Here is a 20,262-nt window from a genome sequence, read left to right as displayed (position 1 = left end):
TTCTAATGAGAGGAAGAGTTTACTCTTTTCCCTTATTTATTTATTTGATTATTCATTTATGTAAATATGGATTTATGGATGTTTAGTTTCTGCTATGAGTTACAATCCAATACTATAATTATTTTGTTGCTCATTGTTCCATCTTTGCCCATTAGGAATTCCTGTAGATTGGCCTCTGTGTTCTTTCAACAAACTCCCACTGTATTTGAATATTTCCTTAGTTTCTGGCACCATAAGTTGTTCCAGAATCATCCTGTACTTTCCCTGCCTCAGCCCTGGGTACAGTGACTTTTCTGAGGAGCCCTGGTACCTTTTAATGGATGATGATGTTTAGAGACCAAGATATGGGCGTTAAGTATGCTCATTGTTACTGGGGTGTCATGGCTTCTAGGCCCTCTCAATGGACAGACCCAGGAAATATGTTCATGAAAATACTTCAAAACATTCAAAAGAGACAAATGGTGGGTGCTATTAAAAATTCACTTGGAACCTGTAATATTAAGACTTCTTCCTATGTCTTTTAATTGCCTGAAGCATCAGCTCCCTCAGCTGTTTCTTATTATGATTGTCATTCCTTGCTTGGCATCATGTCACCATCTCTTCAGGCTTCTCTGGTTTCTCCAAACCCTGGAACATCATCCCAAACTACCCTTGAGCATTATGGACTATCTCACCTTCCCCAGCTCTTTTACTCTTAAATGTACTCCCTGTTTTTCCCTAGAAGTCTTAAAATCAGTTACTTTAGAATTTTCTATTGGTTCAAGCACACAATAACAGGATCCTCACCACTTCACATCCCTTCCCTTCTTGCCTCATCCCCTTTTTTTCATGTGACTCATACAGTTCAGTCTCTTGCTTTTTCAAACACCATTCAACCAAGTGCTTTCTACAGATGAATGAGTCCATTCATTGCTATGTCTTTAGCAAAAGAAATATTATAGCCATATGACAGGATACTCAACTGACAGAGTCTGGCCTATTTGGCCGAAAACAGTTACAATTCCTCATATGGAGTGGCATCATCCTAAAGAAAGTGAAAATCAGTCTTTTTTATATGTTGTAGATGGCTGTCTGCTAGGAAAGCCAAATGCAGAGACATAAATTAGGGATATTTATTACTATATTGCTTTGCATTTCAATTTTTAATTTTGACTATTCTGGATGTTTTAAAACTTGAACAATAGGCCTCTCTGCATGCACTCTCTTGATGAATATTTACTGTTTGGGTTAAGCAATGATGGGCCCATCTCAGCTTCATGGAAATTTTATGAATCTGAAGAGAACTAATGGAGATTGAACGTGACATATTATTTAGTAACAGAAAGGCAAGCTCCTGAAATTGATGTAATGGAAACAGAAAGTAAGTTGCAGCTAGAGATAAAATGATAGCATCTTAGATTCTTAGTTCCCATCATTTTGCTTTTTTTTTCAGGGATCCTCAAAGTCTAGATCCACCAGAAGTCAGCAATGCAAAACTTCAGTATGCAGGATGGGGTCCTAAAGGCCAACAGCTGGTAAGCAAATCAAGTTCAATGACTACATTTAGATTTTGATGAAGTTTATATTTTATAGACTCTGTGTGTGTGTGTGTGTGTGTGTGTGTGTGTGTGTGTGTGTGTGTAAATGAAATTTTGGACAAATACACCAGGGTATCTGAATATATAAAATGTTCTCATTTCTTTTTAATGAATTCTTTTAAAATTGAAATAACGTATGCTTTGGTTTCCATATCTGATGTCTTTAAAGTGGTGCCCTGCTGTAGCTGTGTGTATAGACTCCAGATTTACTGTCAACTCAAAGAGATAAACTTTATCAAAAGGGCTACAACTAAGAGAAAGGTGGGGGTGTGTGGCTACAAGTTGAGAATTATCAGAATCATGGATCATTGAAAATTACTTTTGTTTTGTTCTTGGAGCTCTAGTACTTTTCTGTGGGTTTTATGAAGAAAGTAGATTTTCTGGCCATTAGGAAGCCAGGCTCTCTGCTTGTAACACGAACACACAGAATTTCCCATACCTAGTTCAGCCTTCTCAGTTTTACATTTAACATTTCCATGGATTCCCAGCAAAATTGGAAAAACAGATGTTATGAAAAACTGCTAAGGGCAACAATGGTAGAGTGAAAAGGAACACTGAAAAAATGCTATAATCCAGTAATCTAAGTCTGTGTATATACTAACTAGCTGACCATTGGATTGACTGTTCAGCCTGTCAGGCTGCAGTCAACCCAGCTATAAAGTGAAAGATTTGGATAAGGTGATCTCTCAGGCTTGTTCCAATTCTCTAGCATTACGTTTTTGTAAAACCAGATGATATTTCTGAGATCTTTTTAGCTTTATTTCAAAAGATTTATAGCCCCTTGCAGAAAATCTTCACAGTTTGAAGATCAGGTGACATGTTTGCTGCATTCAAGTTATCATTTAATTCTGCGTCTTTAAACTGGCTAAATGAATCTGCATTTTTAGAGCCCTCTTTTCCTAAAATAGCACAGAAATTGACCAATTAAATGATTGGGAGTGTAATTTTATTGGATAGGCTGTCTACTGTCCTTGGAACGAAGGTAGTCTTGTTCCCCAATAGTACAATTATATTGTCTTGGTTCTATATTAATTGGTTCAAATAAACAGGAATATATAGGCCATGAAACTACTTTGACTATTGCTAAAGTGTCCCTAATACTACAATCTTGGTAATCAGAGTTTAGAAAAGCACATATTTAACTCACCAAAATCACAGGAGGAAGGCAGGAAGTTGATAAGTGGCTTTCGCAGAAGGACATCAATTCTTCAATTCAGTCTCAATGAGGAGATACCTTTCCTCACAGGTGTTAACTGTTATACAAAGGGAGAAAAATGCTATTTTTAATAGGAGATCAGAGAGGACCTAAGTGTTCAAGAATCATGTGACTGAATAGTTGAATTTAAAACCCTCTGACAGTTTGTGATTGAAGAAGTATCTGGAAAGCAAATCTCTCCAACACCCATCAAATGTATATTGAGCTATTCCTGTCCTCCACTGATCCTTTAAAAGCTCACTGGGTCAGAGCTCTGTACCTTATCCTTTTTCAGACTACTTTGGGGAAGAGGATGGAGTAATGAGTAACCTTACTAAGTGGTCATTTTTCAATCTTTTTATAGTAATCAGGAAAGGTACATTGTAACTTCATAACTTCTCCAGGTCTCTTTCTACGACACTTGCTGCTCTTTCCTTTTTATCCAGTGGTTATCATTGAACATTACAGATTTATGCCTCACCATCTGCCTAGGAGGATAGGCCAGACACTGTGATAGACACTGCCTTCTAGTAAGAGCTTTCAATTTAATGGAAAATTAACCCACAATTGTGGGAGGAAGGGGTGTGTGTTTATATGTGTGTGCATGTGCATGCACATGCTTTAGAATTATAGATAGAATTTGGAGGAAGCTGAGGCTTTACGTTAATCACTCTCCACACTGCTTTCTTACTAAATCATCCCCTTCCCTAGCTGAAGCCACTGCTATCTCTTGGGCAATTGACTTTACACTTAAGTCAAGCTCCCTTGTGGACAGGAGTGGGGATAAGTGATGGATGGTAGAAGCAATACCTAGTAGATGGTAAAAGAATAACTAGAAAATAAAATAGGTATCAACTTCTTTGAGACATTATCTCTGACACTGCAGCCCCACACGGTTAGGTAGTTCTCTTCAGGACTCCCATACTTCATTGTGCAAACTTCTGTTACATATGCTGTCTTGTTGTATATTGACATCTTTCTCCATGACTGGGAGACCTTTAAATCCAAACATTCAATTTTTTTCCATCTTTGTATTCTGAGTGTCTTGCACAGTACCTGGCTCTCAGTAAATATTTGTTGATAAAAAATAAGTGAATAAAGAGGATGATAGATTAATTAATTAAAAGGTTCTTGTGATCCTAAATCACTTAACCATAAAATAATTGGATGCTGGCAAATAGCCAGAAGCTGTGACTATGCTCTAGAACAATACTAGAGGTGAGGGAAATTTCCTTTCTGCTTCGAGGAAATTAATGTTCTGTTAAGTAGCCATTGATAATATTTGGGCTTAATACTGAAGAAAATAATGTGTTCGTAGAATATTTGAGTGTTTAATCTCATTCAAACTTTAGGATTTTATTATACATTTCTTGTACCGAGTATAATTGGCAATATAATTCATTGTCAAGAACTTATCCTGTATTTCAGAGCAGAGGTTAGCAAACTTTTTCTATAAAGGGCCAGATAGTAAATATCTTAGGCTTTGCAGGAGCCATTCACTTTCTATCACAAGTGCTCAATTCTGACATTATAGCATGAAAGCAGACATAGAAAATGAAAATAGGCATGGTCAGGTTCCAGTAAAATTTTATTTACACAAACAGGTGGTTCAACCTATAGGTCAATGGTGAGCCAACCTCCTTTTTAGAGTATCCTATGCTCTCTCAGTTATCCTCAACCAAGGAAATGCCTAATCCTTGGGACCACACACCCTGTTGTCAGGAGCTCACGCTGCAGGCTCTGTGCCACAAAGGAAATAGGCAGACACTCAGGAGCAAGCCTTGCAAACATGAACCCATTAAGCGATGGTAAGCAACAAATCCCTCTTTGCCATTTTATTTTAAAAAGTAAATATTGTTCCCTAAAGAAATCTACTCTAATTATAATGAGTCAGATTGAAATGAGTAATTCTCCTCTGGGAGCAGAGAACACAGCTGCAGTTAAAGTTCACCAAAGATCTTTCCAAGCATTATACCTGTCTTGTGCTGAATGATTTCAGCGATGAATTTGGCTCAATCACCCCCATGAATCACTGGAAGATGACACACTGCATCGGGAGTGAGTTAAAGCCTGTACGTCACATGCCTCAATATAGTCTCCAATTAGAAGCTCTTACCTTTTACAGTAAATTTTATTAGAATTTCAGATCACATCATAGGCAATAAATACTACCTGAGTGGCCTGTCATTGATAAAGGAGAGGGAGAGACTTGAACATTGAAGGGCCTCCATTCTGCCAGAAATCTGTTTCGCTTGTGGTGGTGGTGGTTTTTGATTGTAGTTGTTCATGATAGATAACCAGATTGTTTCTGAAATGTTTGCTGGGGTTCTAGAATTTGAAGTTATCTACAGACCCTAGAGGCAGCAAAATGGATTTGGCTAGATTAAATAGGATTAAATGAGAAAATACATGAAAAAATTTTAATACAGTACTTCTCCTTTCTCCCCCCCCAAAACAGTAGTTTTCATTATATGTAAAAATTTACATTTAAAACATGTTATTTCAAAATTTTTCTCTCTGCCATATCAGTCTACATTTTTATCCTCTTGAGATGTCCTGAATTGGGAAATTCCCCAAGTTTCTTTTATTTGGTATTTGCATGCAACTCTGCATCCATTTGTGTTTGTCTATTTGTGTGAAGGTTTGTCTCTGCTAACCTAGAATATGATTAAATTGACCAGTTTAGAAATTGCCTTTAATTTCCTTAAATGACATCACTACTAGTGACATTTCAAAGAAAAAAAAACAACTTTAAGGGCAGCTGCAGTGGCCTCCTTTGATCTTAAACACACGTGAAATTACAGCCTTTTCGGGGTGCCTTAGCAGGTTAGTATACAAGCATAGAGAACCTATGTGAATGTGTTGCATAATAATGTTTTTCTTTGGAACCAAGTACCATGGAAATTTTTACAAATAACACTGCATAGACATTAAGAATTTAGGACTGGAATCTTTGCTAGAAGACTCAGAAGATTTCAGACAAAGGCAATGGGTATCTCTTTGGTTGGCTTGTTACCATGATGGTGATAAATGAACAGGTTTAAAAGGGATATTTAGTAAGTCCATTGGGAAATCTTCGATGCAGTGACAGCTTCAGAATATGAAAAATGAAGAGCAAGTAGAGTAGTTAGCCAGGAAACCTGCTGGGGCTGAGGCTGGGGCTGACGCTGTCTTCTGGGAGACAGTATTCCCCAAGAAGCTGGTGGTGGTGGAGATGGTGGGTGGAGCGGAGGTGCTGATGAGAACAACCAGCATGGAAGAAAGCAACGAAATTTTTACAGCCTTCGCTCTCTAGCTTAGAAGCGGAAGCCGACTTACTCAGAATCTCTCAGAGCGTGAAAGGCTGTGACGTGAATAACGGTCAGCAACTGTTCTTTCCCTGGAGATGGAGAATAAAGTTAAGTATGTTCACCTAACTGGGGTGATTTAAGCCTTGATTATAGGGCTTATACTTGAACCTGCTATAATTTTCTGGGAAGGTCATGGATAGAATAATTTATCAGAGGGTCATGGACTCCTCCTTTAAGTCACTTTTTAAGAAATGGTTAAGATAGCAATTATCTTGACAGGTCTCAGGGATAGGGTAGAACTGGTTCCCCTAACATTCTCCCAAATCCCTAGAACTCCTTGATGTGACAGATATGGTCAACAATTGCCGTGGCTGGACAGCTGGATAAAGGCAGAGGAATATAAAGGACAATTTCTTTGTGAATGCTAAGTTTTGCCATTCATTTAGTCACTCACTCATTTGTTTTCTGTTACAATAAATATTAAACACTCACTGTGCCTAAACACCTCTGCTAGATTCTGGAAATACACATTGCAAAGGAAAGACATGGTCTTTTTCCTCACTGACTTTACCTTCTAATGGAAAATATATCTATTTGCTAGGTCTCAGCAACTGTTTCTTCTTCATATGGCCACACTCTCTTGCACTGTCACTGTCATACATTTTCTTCAACCCTTGCTTAGAGCCATCCAGGTAACTTGTCTGGTCTTACACTGCTCAAGCTTAGGAGTTGTGTCTATAGCAGGGATGTGTCTACATAGGAGGGGTGATTGCCCTATGTGTGTTTCCCTTTAGAAGTGTGATAAAATGATACCACCTAGAACACAAAGCCCTCTTGACAATCCTCGCTCATCTAATCTGTCATTCCCTGCTTATTTGATGCTGTGCCTATCAGACTAATTCAGCTCTAAGGAAAAAAGTCTGAACTGAGACTCTTAAGTCTGGGCTTCTGTCGTAGGAGTAACTAGGTCATCTATTGTCATTGTTGGTCTTCTCCAGCCCCAGACATCCACTGGGCTTCCTTTCTGATATTCTAAGAGTCCTTCCACGTCAGTGACCTTTTATACCTTTATCTCCTGATGTCTTCTCAGATGAGCAAGTTTACGTGAGTCATGGACCATTCTCTACCTCAACACTTTCTTATTCTTGTAACATATCAGCTGTGGCCGTCTAATAACCAAACCAGTTCTAAGGAAAATAAACTTGAACAATCAACTTCTGAGTCCTTTTGTCTCATTGCTTCTTTCCCACCTATTTGACAGGACCATTTTACTAAAGGTCAGTTACTTTTCTTTTGATATGTGATCAGTGAAAGGGAAAGGAAGGTCTTATTTCACCTGTCCCACTAACACCAGTAAGTGATAGAGCACACATTTCCTACTCCCAAGATGGTTTTTTGGCCACATTTTTCCATGAGTCAGTGAAGAATTCAGAGAAACTCTAGCTGAGCTTTGTTATGCTCTCACTGGGTCACTTCATGGCATTTGGGTTTCTGCTTTAAAGAAAAAGAAATTTTTAAAACAGTCCATTAAAGTTGTAAAAGTTCATGCTACCAAAATGTCAATAATTCAACGTAAAGATACTAGATGAAGAGATTATTCTTGAAATGCCAAAGTACTTTTAAAAATGGAATAAAGGGGCAGACAGATAATGGATCTAAGGAGTGGGATGCATTTGCTTCATGCATCTCTCAGGTATGGGCATCTGCTAAAAGGTTAGCAGGCATGGGGAGAAACTTCAGATTTCAGCTTGAGCTCAGTTGCAGCTGGAAGAGCCAAGTGGGGGGTGCTGCTGTAGCCTCCCAGAGGCCCTTGCAGCAGCACTGAGCTAGAACAAAGGGCATGGGGCTCGGGGCAGTCAGGAGGCCACCACCAAGCCTGGAGCGAGAAGGTGGGCACCCAGGAACCCAGACTTTCAGACTGAGAAGCTCTGATTCCGAAGCTCCATCAATAGTGTCAAGGGCCTACCTCATCAGTTTCAGAATCTGAAGTTTCTGAATTGAAACCTTAGAAGGAAAAGAAACTTACTTGGTTTGTTTTTCTTTTTCAAGGGTTGTTAATAACACAAGTTTTAGGGCCATAAACACCAGTCAGATCATGACTCTGGCACTGATAGCATGACTTTGATCGAGTTAATCTCTCAATGTCTCAGTTTCCTCATCTGTAAAATGGAGATAATAATGACCACCTTAGAGGGGTTATTATATGGATTAAATTAATATATTTATAGTACATGGTGTAGAACCTAGAATGAGAAAGTGCTCAATAAATGATGGCTATTATTTTTGTTGCTATGATAATTGTTACTCAGCTTAACCAAAAGGTAGAGAATGAGATGAATCAAAAGAATTTCATCAAATAAAAATTTGTTATATGTGAGAAAGTGAGTTAGGCTGCACTTTGATAAAGCAGGGAAATGCAAGATGTTACCCAGAAGTTTGGATGAACATCCAAAGGGCTCAGTGACAAGCTAACTTTCCCGTCACCAGCCCAGGATCCCTGCATGGCCTTGGATAGAGCTCCCTCTGACTAACAGGAAGTAAGGGGCATTGTTGTTCAGAAAACATATTCATCAATTTCTATACCTCTAAGCCTTTAGCACCTTGTTAAATTGTGTCTTTCTCTTTAGAAAAGGCCATTATCAGGTGACAGCAATTCCCCTGCTTTGAAATTATCCCTGAACAGAGAGAATACCTTTGTTATCAAAAGCCAATGTATCTTCCTATTTCCTGTTCCCAGCCCTCCTGTAAACTAGACCACCCCGTCAGAGACAGCCTCCAGCTAGTCAACAGCTCTTCTCAGCACTTACAGGGACCTGAGCAGAAAAGGGACTAGCTGCCTCCCTCGTGTCATATTTTTTCAAGGACATTATTGCTCACCCAGTTCTACAGAAAGTAACAAGGGGGCAGGGAGCATTTCATTGAAGTTGACAAATCCAAAGAGGGGAGAAAGATTGATCATTCCAGCAAGAGGAGATTATTTAACGGAATATCGTGCACATGGAAAGGATCAGACTGAAGTGACATCCCATTAATAACTTATAAAAGCATCTAATCATTTTGGGTTAATTTGGTATTCATTGTAAAAACATTCATCATGAACACTGAAGTCAATGACAGTAGCCAAGAAATTAATATGCCAGGGAAAGAAATTGCCTTATGTATCCTCAAATAATGGATGGAGCCAGTTTAGTGAGTGATTTACTAGCTCTACCAAGGATACCCTTCAAATTTAACAGAATACGTTATCACTTTATGACTCCCTGGGACTAAATCAGTTTAATATTCACTTGCACTCAAGCAAATAAACTGAGTTTTTGTAATTAACCTGAAAAGAAGGAGTAGAATTACAGAGCTACCTAATGATCATAGTTTAAGAACTAGGAAAATTGAGAAATGATTATCAGGGAAGTTTCCTTCTACCAGCAGGCCCTCTGAAGATACAGGGATTTCAAAACACAAAAACAGATTCATAAGTATGGGAGTGTGAAGGAAGCAAAGGAAACAATATAAATAGTCAATTTTGAGGCAGTGGAGATTTTTTAGTTAACTTTTGGAATGTTGTATGAATATAGGAGGGGGACATAGAAGAAAATTCATTATTATAATAAAATGAAAATGGACTTACAGGAAGATGGCAAAGTAGGGAGCTCTGGGACTCAGTCCTTCCACCAAAATGACTATTAAACAGGCAGAAACTGTCTGAAACAATGATTTTGAAACTCCAGAGGCCAAAAGAATACTATACAGCCTCCAGGAAAGAACAAGAGGAAGAGTCTGATAAATTATGATTAAGAACTATAAATTGCGGTCTTTGCATGGTGGCTACTGATGTCCATCCCCCACGCTTGCAGCAGGCCACTGTGTGGTCCAGTCACTGGCTAGATGCTGTTGACAGCAAGGGATGTAAAAATCCTATTCCCCAAGAACAGGGATGTGCACAGCTGATCACTGATCACAGATTTTGATTAGTGAAGTTGTATTGCTGGATCCTGGCTCTGGAAGCAGCTATTTCAACCCACCCCAGACAAAGGTGGCAGCTGTCACTGTTTCAACCCTCCCTGGAGAGGGGTAGAGGTGGTGGAGACTTAAAGATGCAGGGCTTCCTCAGGACTGCAGGAGAAATTTAGCTGAAGGCTGCATTTGCTGGCCAAGCCAAGAAAGCTCAGCTTTAGGGGGCTGTTGGAGAAGTTTTTGATACCCTTCCTGATCCTCTCCATAGGGCACTTTGGAGCCAGTCTGTGCCCCTTTTCTGGGTCCCTGGCCCTGTTTTGACTGGGAAAGACTAAAATGAGAAAGTCCTTCCTGGGGTTGCTCCTCCCAGAACCGCCCCCCCCCCCCACCAGATGAAAGCAGAGTGAGACAATGAAAGGAGTGTAAAAAACTATAGAGGTGGACAGTTGGGGAAGAGGTCTGCCAGCTTCAGATACCTGGAAGAGAGAGGTTTGCCCCCCTGGGAAACATGAGGGACAACCAAACTCCTGTAAACAGGGGAACTCCAAGATAACTAACAAGCAAAAGCCCAGAACAAGACAGAGATCAGTAAGGGAAACCCCTGCACAATGGGGTCTGCCTTGGACAGACCTTCCTGATAGGAGGGCTGAAGCTCAAGAAAGTCTCTGTCTTACCACCGGTGGTTTACAAAATCAGGACACAGACATCCCAGGGAGTTCACATTTTAAAATATTAAAATGTACAGTGTGCAGTGAGAGTACAAGACAAAGAAACAGAAAATAATGGCCCATCCAAAGGAAGAGGATAAAAATACAGAAAGCACCAAGGAAGAAGATGATAATGTGGACAAACCAAAAAAAGTCTTTCAAAAATGATCTTAAAAATGCTTAGGGAGATAAAGGAAAGTGCAAAGAAAGAACTACAGATGTCAGGAAAGCAATGAATGAATAATATGAGAGTCTTAAGTAAACAGATGAAAATTTTTAAAAAGAACCAAACAGAACTACTGGGAATTGAAGACCACAATAACTGAAATGAAAAATGCCCAGGAGGGTTTCAAAAGCAGAATGGAGCTGGTAGAAGAAGGAATCAGTGAACTTGAAGATAAGACACTTGAAATGAGTCAGGCTGAGGAGCAGAAACAAAAAAGAAGTGCTAAAAGTGAAAATAGTCTAAGACAGTTATTGGACACCATCAAGCACCCCAATGTATGCACTATGGGAGTCCCAGAAGGATAAAAGAGAGAAAGGAGCAGAAGGGATAATCAAAGAAATAATGACAGAGAACTTCCCAAACTTAGCAAAAGACATGAACATGCACATCAAAGAAGCTCAGAGGATATCAAACAGGATAAATATGAAGAAAAATACACCATGCTAAATGTTGATTACACTATCAAATGCAAAAGACAGGGAGAGAGTTCTGAAAGCTGCAAGAGAAAAGAAACATGTTACATACAAGCGAATCCCAAAAAGACTGAGTGCTGATTTTTCATCAGAAACCACGGAAACAAGAGGGCAGTGGGTTGAAATACTTAAAGTGCTGGAGAAAAGCAACTGCCAGTCAAGAATTTTATATTTGGTGAGACTCTTTTTAAAAAATGAGGGAGACATTAAGACATTCTCAGATAAACAAAAACTGAAGAAGTATAGTACATCACCACTAGACCTGCCCCACAAGCAATGCTAAGAGAATTCTTCAGACTGAAGTGAAAGTACAATAGACAGTGGTTCAAAGCAGCATAAAGAAATAAAGACTTGTAGTAAAGGTAACCATTTGGTTAACTATAAATGCCAGTATTATTGTAGTGTATTGTTTGGTAAGTCCACTCCTTACTTCCTACCAATGCTAAAATACAAATGAATAAAAAGTAATGATAAATCTATCTTTTTGGACATACAATGTACAAAGATATAAGTGGGAACAAGCACAAAAAAAAATGATGAGGGGGGACAGAGAGGTATAGGAGAAGTATTGTGCATGCTACTGAAGTTAAGGTGGAATCAAACCGAATATAACTGTTATTTTTTAGGAGGTTAAACTTTAACCGTATGGTAACCACAAGGAAAACAGATGAAAAATATATCCAGATTGAAATGAGAAGGCAGTCAATATAGTGCAAACAATATAGAAAATAAATATAAAAATAGGCTTTAAATGGAAGGGAGGGGCAAAATAGGCATAAGATTTATAAAGGCTAAATGGCAAAGTGGCAGAAGAAAGACCTCTATTATCAGTAGTGACTTTAAATGTAAATAAATTAAACTCTCCAGTCAAAAGGCAGAGATTTGCAGGTGGATTAAAAAAGTATGACCAAACTATATGCTATCTGCAAGAGACTCACCTTAAAGTCAAAGATATAAGTAGGTTGATGGTGAAAGGATGGAAAAAAGTATACCATGCAAGAAGTAACCAAAAGAGAGCTGGGGTAAGCTATACTATATCAGATGAAATAAACTTTTAGTCAAAACAGTTATGAGTGACAAAGATAGTGATACAGATAAAGGGGACAATTCAATAGAGAGATATAACAATTATAAATATATATGCACCTAACAGCAAGCCCCAAAATATATGAAGCAAATACTGACAGATTTGAAGGGGGAATTTGATGGTTCTACATTAATAGTAGGAGATTTTAACACACCACTCTCAATAAAGGATAGAACTTCTGGTGAAAAGATCAGTAAGGAAGTATGGGACTTGATTGATACATTAAACCAATTAGACCTAGCAAACATACATACAACACTGTATCCAACAAAACCAAGATACACATTCTTCTTGACTGCATATAGACTCAGGAGAGACTATATCTTAGGTCACAAAACAAGTCTCAATACATTGAAAAATATTGAAATAATGCATTGTATTTTTTCCAACCACAATGGAGTGAAACTAGAAATTAATAACAGAGGGAGAAAGGGAAGATTCACAAATACATGGAAATTAAACAACACACTCTTAAACAACTAATGGGTTAAAGAAGAAATCAGAAGCAAAATTAGGAAATATCTTGAGGCAAATGAAAATGAAAATACTACATATTGAAACTTATAGGATGCAGTGAAGGCAGTTCTGAGAGGGAATTTATAGCTCTAACTGCTTACATGAAAAAAGAAGAAAGACTTCATATCAGAGACCTAACCTCAAAATTGGAAGAACTAGAAAAAGAAGAGCAAACTCAATCCAAAGGAAGTAGAAGGAAGGAAATAACAAAGATTAGAGCAGAGATAAATGAAATAGAAAACAAAACAAAACAAAAAAAATAGAGAAAAATCAACAAAACCAAAAGTTGGTTCCTTGAAAAGATCAACAAAATCAACAAACCTTTAGCTAGACTGACAAAGAAAAAAGAAAGAGGATACAAATACCAAAAATCAGTGGCATAAAGGGGAACATTAGTACCAACCCCATTAAAATAAAAAGGACTAAAAGTAGGTACTATGAACAACTGTATACCAGTAAAGAAGATAACTTAGGTGAAATGGACAAATTCTTAGAAACACACAAACTACCTACATTGACTCAAGAAGAAATAGAAGATCTCAACAAACCAATTACTGGTAATGAAATTTAATCAGAAATCAAAAATCTTCCAACAAAGAAAAGCCCAGGACCAGATCATTTCACAGGAGTATTCTACCAAACTTTACAAGAAGACTGAAATCTAATTCTGCTCAACATCTTCCAAAAAGTTGAAGAGAAGGAAACACTCCTTAACTCACTCTACGAGGCCAACATCACCCTAATACCAAAACCAGATAAAGATACCACAAGAAAAGAAAGCCACAGACCAATAGCTCTTATGAATATAGATGCAAAAATTCTCAACAAAATACTAGCAAACCAAATCCAACAGTATTTTAAAGGAATTATAGACCCTGATGAAGTGGGATTTATCTCTGGTATGCATAGTTAAAGATAAGAAAATCAATTCATGTAGTATACCACATTAACAGAATGAAGGAAAAACCCATGTGATCATCTCAGTGGATGCCAAAAAGGCATTTGACAAAATACAGCACCCATTTGTGATAAAAACACTTAGAACACTAGAAATAGAAGGAACCCTCCTCATGATCAAGGGCATGTATGAAAAGCCCACAGCTACCATCACGCTTAAGGTGAAAGACTAAAAGCTTTTTAAGATCAGGAGCAAGATAAGGATACCCACTGTTACTGTTATTCAATATTGTACTGGAAGTTCTAGCCAGAGCAATTAGGCAAGAAAAAGAAATAAAAGATAACCAGTTTGGAAAGGAAGAAGTAAAACTTTTCATATTTGCGGATGATGTGATCCTATATACAAAAAAATCCTGAAAAATCCACATCAAAGCTCCTAGAACTAATAAATGAATTCAGCAAAGTGGCAGGGTACAAGATCAACACACCCAAAAATCAGAAGTGTTTCTATACATAAGCAATGAACAATAGGAATAAGAAATAGAGGAAAAAAATCATGTTCATAAAAGCAATTAAAAGAATCAAATATCTAGGAATAAATCTAACCAAGACCTTGTACACAGAAAACTATAAAACTTTGCTATAAAAGAAATTAGAGAAGACCTAAATAAATGGAAAGATTTTCTGTGTTCATGGATTAGAAGACTAAATATCATTAAGATGTCAATACTACCCAAAGCAATTTATAGATTCAATGGAATCCCAATCAAAATTCCAACAACCTTCTTTGCAGAAATGGAAAAGCCAGTCATCAAATTTACATGGGAAAGTAAGGGGCCCCAAATAGCTAAAGCCATCTTGAAAAAGAAGAATGAAGTTGGAGGACTCACACTTCCCACCAATCTTCAAACTTACTACAAAGCCAGAGTAATGTAAACAGCATGGTATTGGCACAAGGAGACACATAGATCAATGAAATAAGATTCAGGGCTCAGAAGTCAACCCTCATATTTATGGCCAACTGGGTTTTGACAAGGCAGCAAAGACTACTCAATTGGTAAAGAATAGTCTCTTCAACAAATGGTGCTGGGAAAACTGGATATCCATTTGCAACAAAAAGAAGAAGGACTCCTACCTCACACTGCATACAAAAATCAACTCAAAATGGATCAAAGACCTAAATACAAGAGCTAGAACTATCAAACTTCTAGACAAAAACATAGGGAAGCATCTTCAGGACATTGTGTTAGGCAATGGTTTCTTAGACTTTACACCCAAAGCATAAGCAACAAAAGAAAAAATAGAAAATGGAAACTTATTGAAATAAAACACTTTTTGTTCCTCCATGGACTTTGTCTTGAAAGTGAAAAGATAGCCTACACAATGGGAGAAAATATTTGGAAACTGCATATCCAATAAATGATTAACATCTATTATATATATATATATAAAGAAATCCTTCAACTTAACAACAAAAAGACAAACAACCCAGTGAAAAAATGGGCAAAAGACTTGAACAGACATCTCTCCAAAGAAGATATAAAAATGGCCAGAAAGCACATGAAAAGATGCTCAACATCATTAGCCATTAGGAAAATGCAAATCAAAACCATAATAAGATACCATTTCACACCCATTGAATGGCTGCATTTACAAAACAGAAAATAGTAAGTGTTGGAGAGGATGCAGAGATATAGGAACACTCGTTCATTGCTGGTGGCAACGTAAAATGGTACAGCCACTGTGGAAGACAGTTGGGCAGTTCCTCAGAATGCTAAATATAGAACTACCATATGACCCAGTGATCCCACTACTGGGTATATACTCAAAAGAATTGAAAGCAGGTGCTTGAACAGATATTTGCATACCAATGTTCATAGTAGTAATATTCGTAATTCCCAAAAGATGGAAGCAACCCAAATGTCCATCAACTGATGAATGGATAAATACAATGCAGTATTTACATACACTGGAATCTTATTCACCCATAAACAGGAATAAAGTCCTGATACATGTGAAAACACTGATGAACCTTGAAGACACTATATTGAGTGAAATAAGCCAGACACAAAAAAGACAAATATTGTATGATCTCACTGATTTGAAACAGTTAGAATAAGCTAACTCATAGAGTTAGAACCTAGAATATAGATTACCAGGGATGGGGTGGAGACAGGGAATGGGAAGTTAAGGTTTACAATGTACAAGGTTCCTATTTGGAACAATGGAAAGGTTTTGGTAATGGATGGTGGCAATGGTTGCACAACATTGTGAACATAATTAACAGCACTGAAATATATATCTGAATGTGGTTAAAAGGGGGACTAGGTTGTAATATGGACTTTAACTAACAGTACAACTATAAAAATGTGCTATCATTAGTTGTAACATATGTTCCACACCAATTCAGGGTGTTGGTGGTGAGGTGGTATATGCAAATCCTGTATTTTATGCGTAATTGTTCTGTAAACTCACAACTTCTCTAATAAAGGGAAAAATATGAAAATAAATATTGAGTCACAAGATGCATAAAGATGTTCCTACATTTTAGCACAGAAATCCCTTTCCTGAGAACATTGCCTAAAGAAAATATTAAAGAGACACCAAAGCTATATAAACAGACAAATTCAGCACACTGTTATCTATAATAATAATTTTTAGGGCTGGAAATATCGTAAGTGTTTATAGAAGATCACTGTAGGAAATTATGGTGCATTGAAAGGATGAGCTATTTTACAACCATTAAAAATTATTATAGGGAAGACTGAATAGGAACATGGGAAGTAGATCATCTATTAAATAAATAATTTTAAAAATAAAAATAAGGCGTCTAGTATACGTTGCATGTGGGGAGAGATTGGAAAGTAATAAATTAGTTAAATAATTATTTTGACCTGGGGACACTGGATATTTTCCCCCTTTTAAGTTTATTTTTATATTCAGCAATAAAACATATTCAATAAAAATTGAAAAGAAAAGAAAACTTACTGTCAAAGCAGGAGGTTTATGAATTCAGCTCAATAGATATGTTATCAACAGTTTTTATGGGTAAAGGACAATCCTTTTTGTTAGGAGGATACCGACATAAATAAGCCGTCCTTGCCCCCAAGGATATTACAGACCTTTAATTCTGTTGGTTTCAAGGCAGGGTCTGGATGTGTCCTACCTTCTGAGCTCTTTTACAAACCCTTAAGAGATATTTCCTGGAACTCTCTTTTAACCCAAAGCAAAATTAAGAAAAAGATGGGTTTAGGGTTGAAAACAGAACCCAATCTAGTTGTGCACATTGGTCTGTGGGATAAACAAAGGTCTATCATCAGAGCTTCCTTAATGCAATTGTGATTGAAACAGCATACTTTTTGCTTATGAAGAATCTAATTTATAAGGGTGTCCCCTTCAGCTGTGCAATATTAGGTTAGAGAATTTAAGGATATCTATCAAATAGAATTTAAAAGCAGGACCAGAGTTCTACATTAAGAAAGAGTACACTTAATGATAGATTCTTTAGATAATGTAACAAGGCAATCATAAATAATAACCTTTTTAGACATTAGATGGGGGCAGGGGGGGCCACAGTTATAACTGCTGTCATGGGCAAACCCATTGTTTTCCATCACGTGAGAGAGCAGGATACGGACATTTGGAGATTTTTCCAGTAGCCTGAAGGGTAATCTACACTATTTGTGCTGGTAAGAATTCTTCTTAGTGCACATAATGGGCTTTTGTAGACTACTAATGGAATTCTCCCATTTGGATGGAGGAAACACCTCTTCATAATAATTCCTAAAATGTTTCACAGTTGGAAAATATCAAAGTAATGGCTCCATCTCCTTGTATATGCAGAAGAACCGTGACCTTTCTTCCTCTAAACTGCTATAATATTGTCAGTCCCACTTATTGGAGCAGTTAATCTTATGCTTCTTTGTTTTATTATTCAACTATTTCACTTTTGAATAACTTTTTTTCCCAGACCAAATGTAAGCTGTTCAAGGACGAATGTTTTTCATTACATTTTTATTTTCTACAGTCCTTTGCTCTGTATTGGATAGAGTGAAGGTTCTCAACAAATACTTGTTAAGTGAATGATAGTCAAAAGGGAAAGTAAAATTAATGTCATATTTATGACCACAAAGCCACAAAAGTAAAGGAAATTGGATAAACTTGATATTATAGCCTAAAAATTTAAGATTTAACAATTTGTTTGATGCTTAATTAACTGGGTAGTTCAGGTTATGCACAGCACAAAAAAAAAAAAAAAGAAATTCTGAATTTTTGAATCAGAAATTTTTATTCAAATATTTGTTATAGCCTGAAAGGTCTTAGGACAAAGAAGTGAGATTTCGCTGTTAAAACTTGTCACGAACAAGCAGAACTGAGCAGAACAGAGCATCATAAATCCTCGGCCTCCCAAAGGAATTTCGAGGATAAAAACACCCTCATTCTTGTTCCACCAAGACCCAAAAGGTGCTTTCATTCTTTTCAAATTGGGAGGGAACCGTGGTTTGTGCTGCTCATTCACCACCCATTTCAGAATTGAGATTATCCCTCAGAATAACCTGCGAAGGTCTTCATGTTTATTGTGTGGATTGTCAAACAAAATAGAGACAAGTAGGTCCCAGGAAGGAAGATATTTAGGTCACTTAAAGCAAGATGGTTCCAAGAACTTTAGGAGACATTATGGCAGCATCCAAGTCAATTATTTGCAAATTGATTCCTCCTGTCTTTTCTTAAAATCAGACTTCAGGAGACTCCTTCTTTACAATATTTTGTTAGCCCTTGATGAGGTGATCATAAACATCTGAAAGTAACAATACTTTTTTAAAGAACCTCTCCTGATGCAGATGTTTTTCTACCCTTTGGCCTGGTTATTCTCACAACCCATGAGGTTTTTTTATTTTACTTCCCCAACTCCGGAGTGTGGAGTGTCATGGGTGTCTTACTCATGGTGGAACAGTGATATGTCAGCATAAATAATTAACGAGTCAATTTAAACTACAGATCCAGTGTTATTTATTTTATGCTGTGCTTATTTTTATGTGTATCATTGCTAAAATCTAGTCCAGCTATTTCCACTATAAAGAATAATTAGTGAATTGATTTTTCTGTTTGTTCCTCAATTCAAAAACCTAATCATTTATCTGAATGGTTTTAGTTTTTACTATAATGGCCCTGATGCTCATTGACAGATGACGTTATATTTTGGTTCTTCAGTTAGGCCTGATTAAACAATGTGAATTGTATGTATGGGTAAGCTGGGTCCAGGCAAACACTTATTTGACATTGCCCGCAGACTGTCCCTTATCTGCCTCTCTAGTCTCAATCTTTCCCCTGGGGTCCATGCCCACCAGTAGAAGGCCTTCTGTGCAGCTCCACATTGGCTTCCCATAAGTACCTCAGACTCAGTTTATCCATAAATTGAACTCACCATTGTTTCCACCAAACCTTCAATGACTCTTCTTGCAATAATCACTACTCTATGAATGGCATCACCATCTCCTCAGTTGCCCAAGCCCAAAACCTGGCATTCTTGACTCCTCTCCTTTCCTCCTCCCTCACTAGATCCATCAAGTTCTACAGAGTCCACATTCTTCATATGTTTAAAACACATCCTCTTCTCTCCATTCCCATTGTTGTTATGTTAGGCCGCCATCATCTCGCACCTGGATTCCAGTAATAACTGCCTACTGGGCCTCTCTACCCCTAACCTTCCCTATTCCTCCGTGTTCTCCCTTCTGTTGCTGAGCGATTTCCCTAAAATGCGAATATGATCATGCCAGTTTTCAATTTTCCATTGTTTTGTGTTGCCTTTAGGGTGAAGCCCAAACTCTATAACATGCTTTGCAAAGCCCTTGTGCTCTCACTTACCTCTCCAGCCACCCTGTCTCTCCCAGGCTGAGGTCCAGCCATAATGAAGCATATCCAGTTCCCCAACTGCCCACTCTCTGTCTCACGTCTGGGCCTTTGCACATGCTGTTCCTTGACTCTAGAACACACTTTTAATCTCCACTCCCTCCTCCTCAACCTCCAACCTCCTTTGCTTGGTTAAAAGCCACGTCACCTTTCATATTTCAGCTTAAACCTCCCAACCTTCAGGAAATTTTCCTAGCTCCTCATCCTACAACCCATGTTGAGCTAGAGACCCTTCTATATTCTCCTTCCATTGTGTCTGTACCATTATCATTACACTTATCACACTGTATTGCTATATCCTGTTTACTTACTTTTTTTCCTCAGCAGACTAGAAGTTCCTTAAGAACCTGTACCTTCTCCTGTTCACTAATGTGAATTCACTCATTCACCAATAGTCAGCCCCTGTTATACACTTAATTATTAGTAAGCATTG

At 37.7% G+C, this 20,262-nt stretch overlaps 1 protein-coding gene across 6 annotated transcripts in view; it reads left to right on the top strand.

Annotated features, from left to right (window-relative positions):
* DPP6 (dipeptidyl peptidase like 6) overlaps window positions 1-20,262 on the top strand; it is a 1,366,335-nt gene that overhangs the window by 1,083,974 nt on the left and 262,099 nt on the right. For all 6 annotated transcript variants that reach the window (XM_037835750.1, XM_037835752.1, XM_037835755.1 and 3 more), the window contains one exon: window positions 1,433-1,514. In XM_037835750.1, the coding sequence (XP_037691678.1) occupies window positions 1,433-1,514 (82 nt within the window). The remainder of the gene's footprint in view (window positions 1-1,432; window positions 1,515-20,262) is intronic.

The sequence above is a fragment of the Choloepus didactylus genome, chromosome 5 (genome assembly GCF_015220235.1).
Source record: "Choloepus didactylus isolate mChoDid1 chromosome 5, mChoDid1.pri, whole genome shotgun sequence".
Lineage (NCBI taxonomy): Eukaryota > Metazoa > Chordata > Mammalia > Pilosa > Megalonychidae > Choloepus > Choloepus didactylus.
The sequence above is the reverse complement of the archived record's forward strand: the minus strand, read 5'-3'. Positions and strand labels throughout refer to the sequence as shown.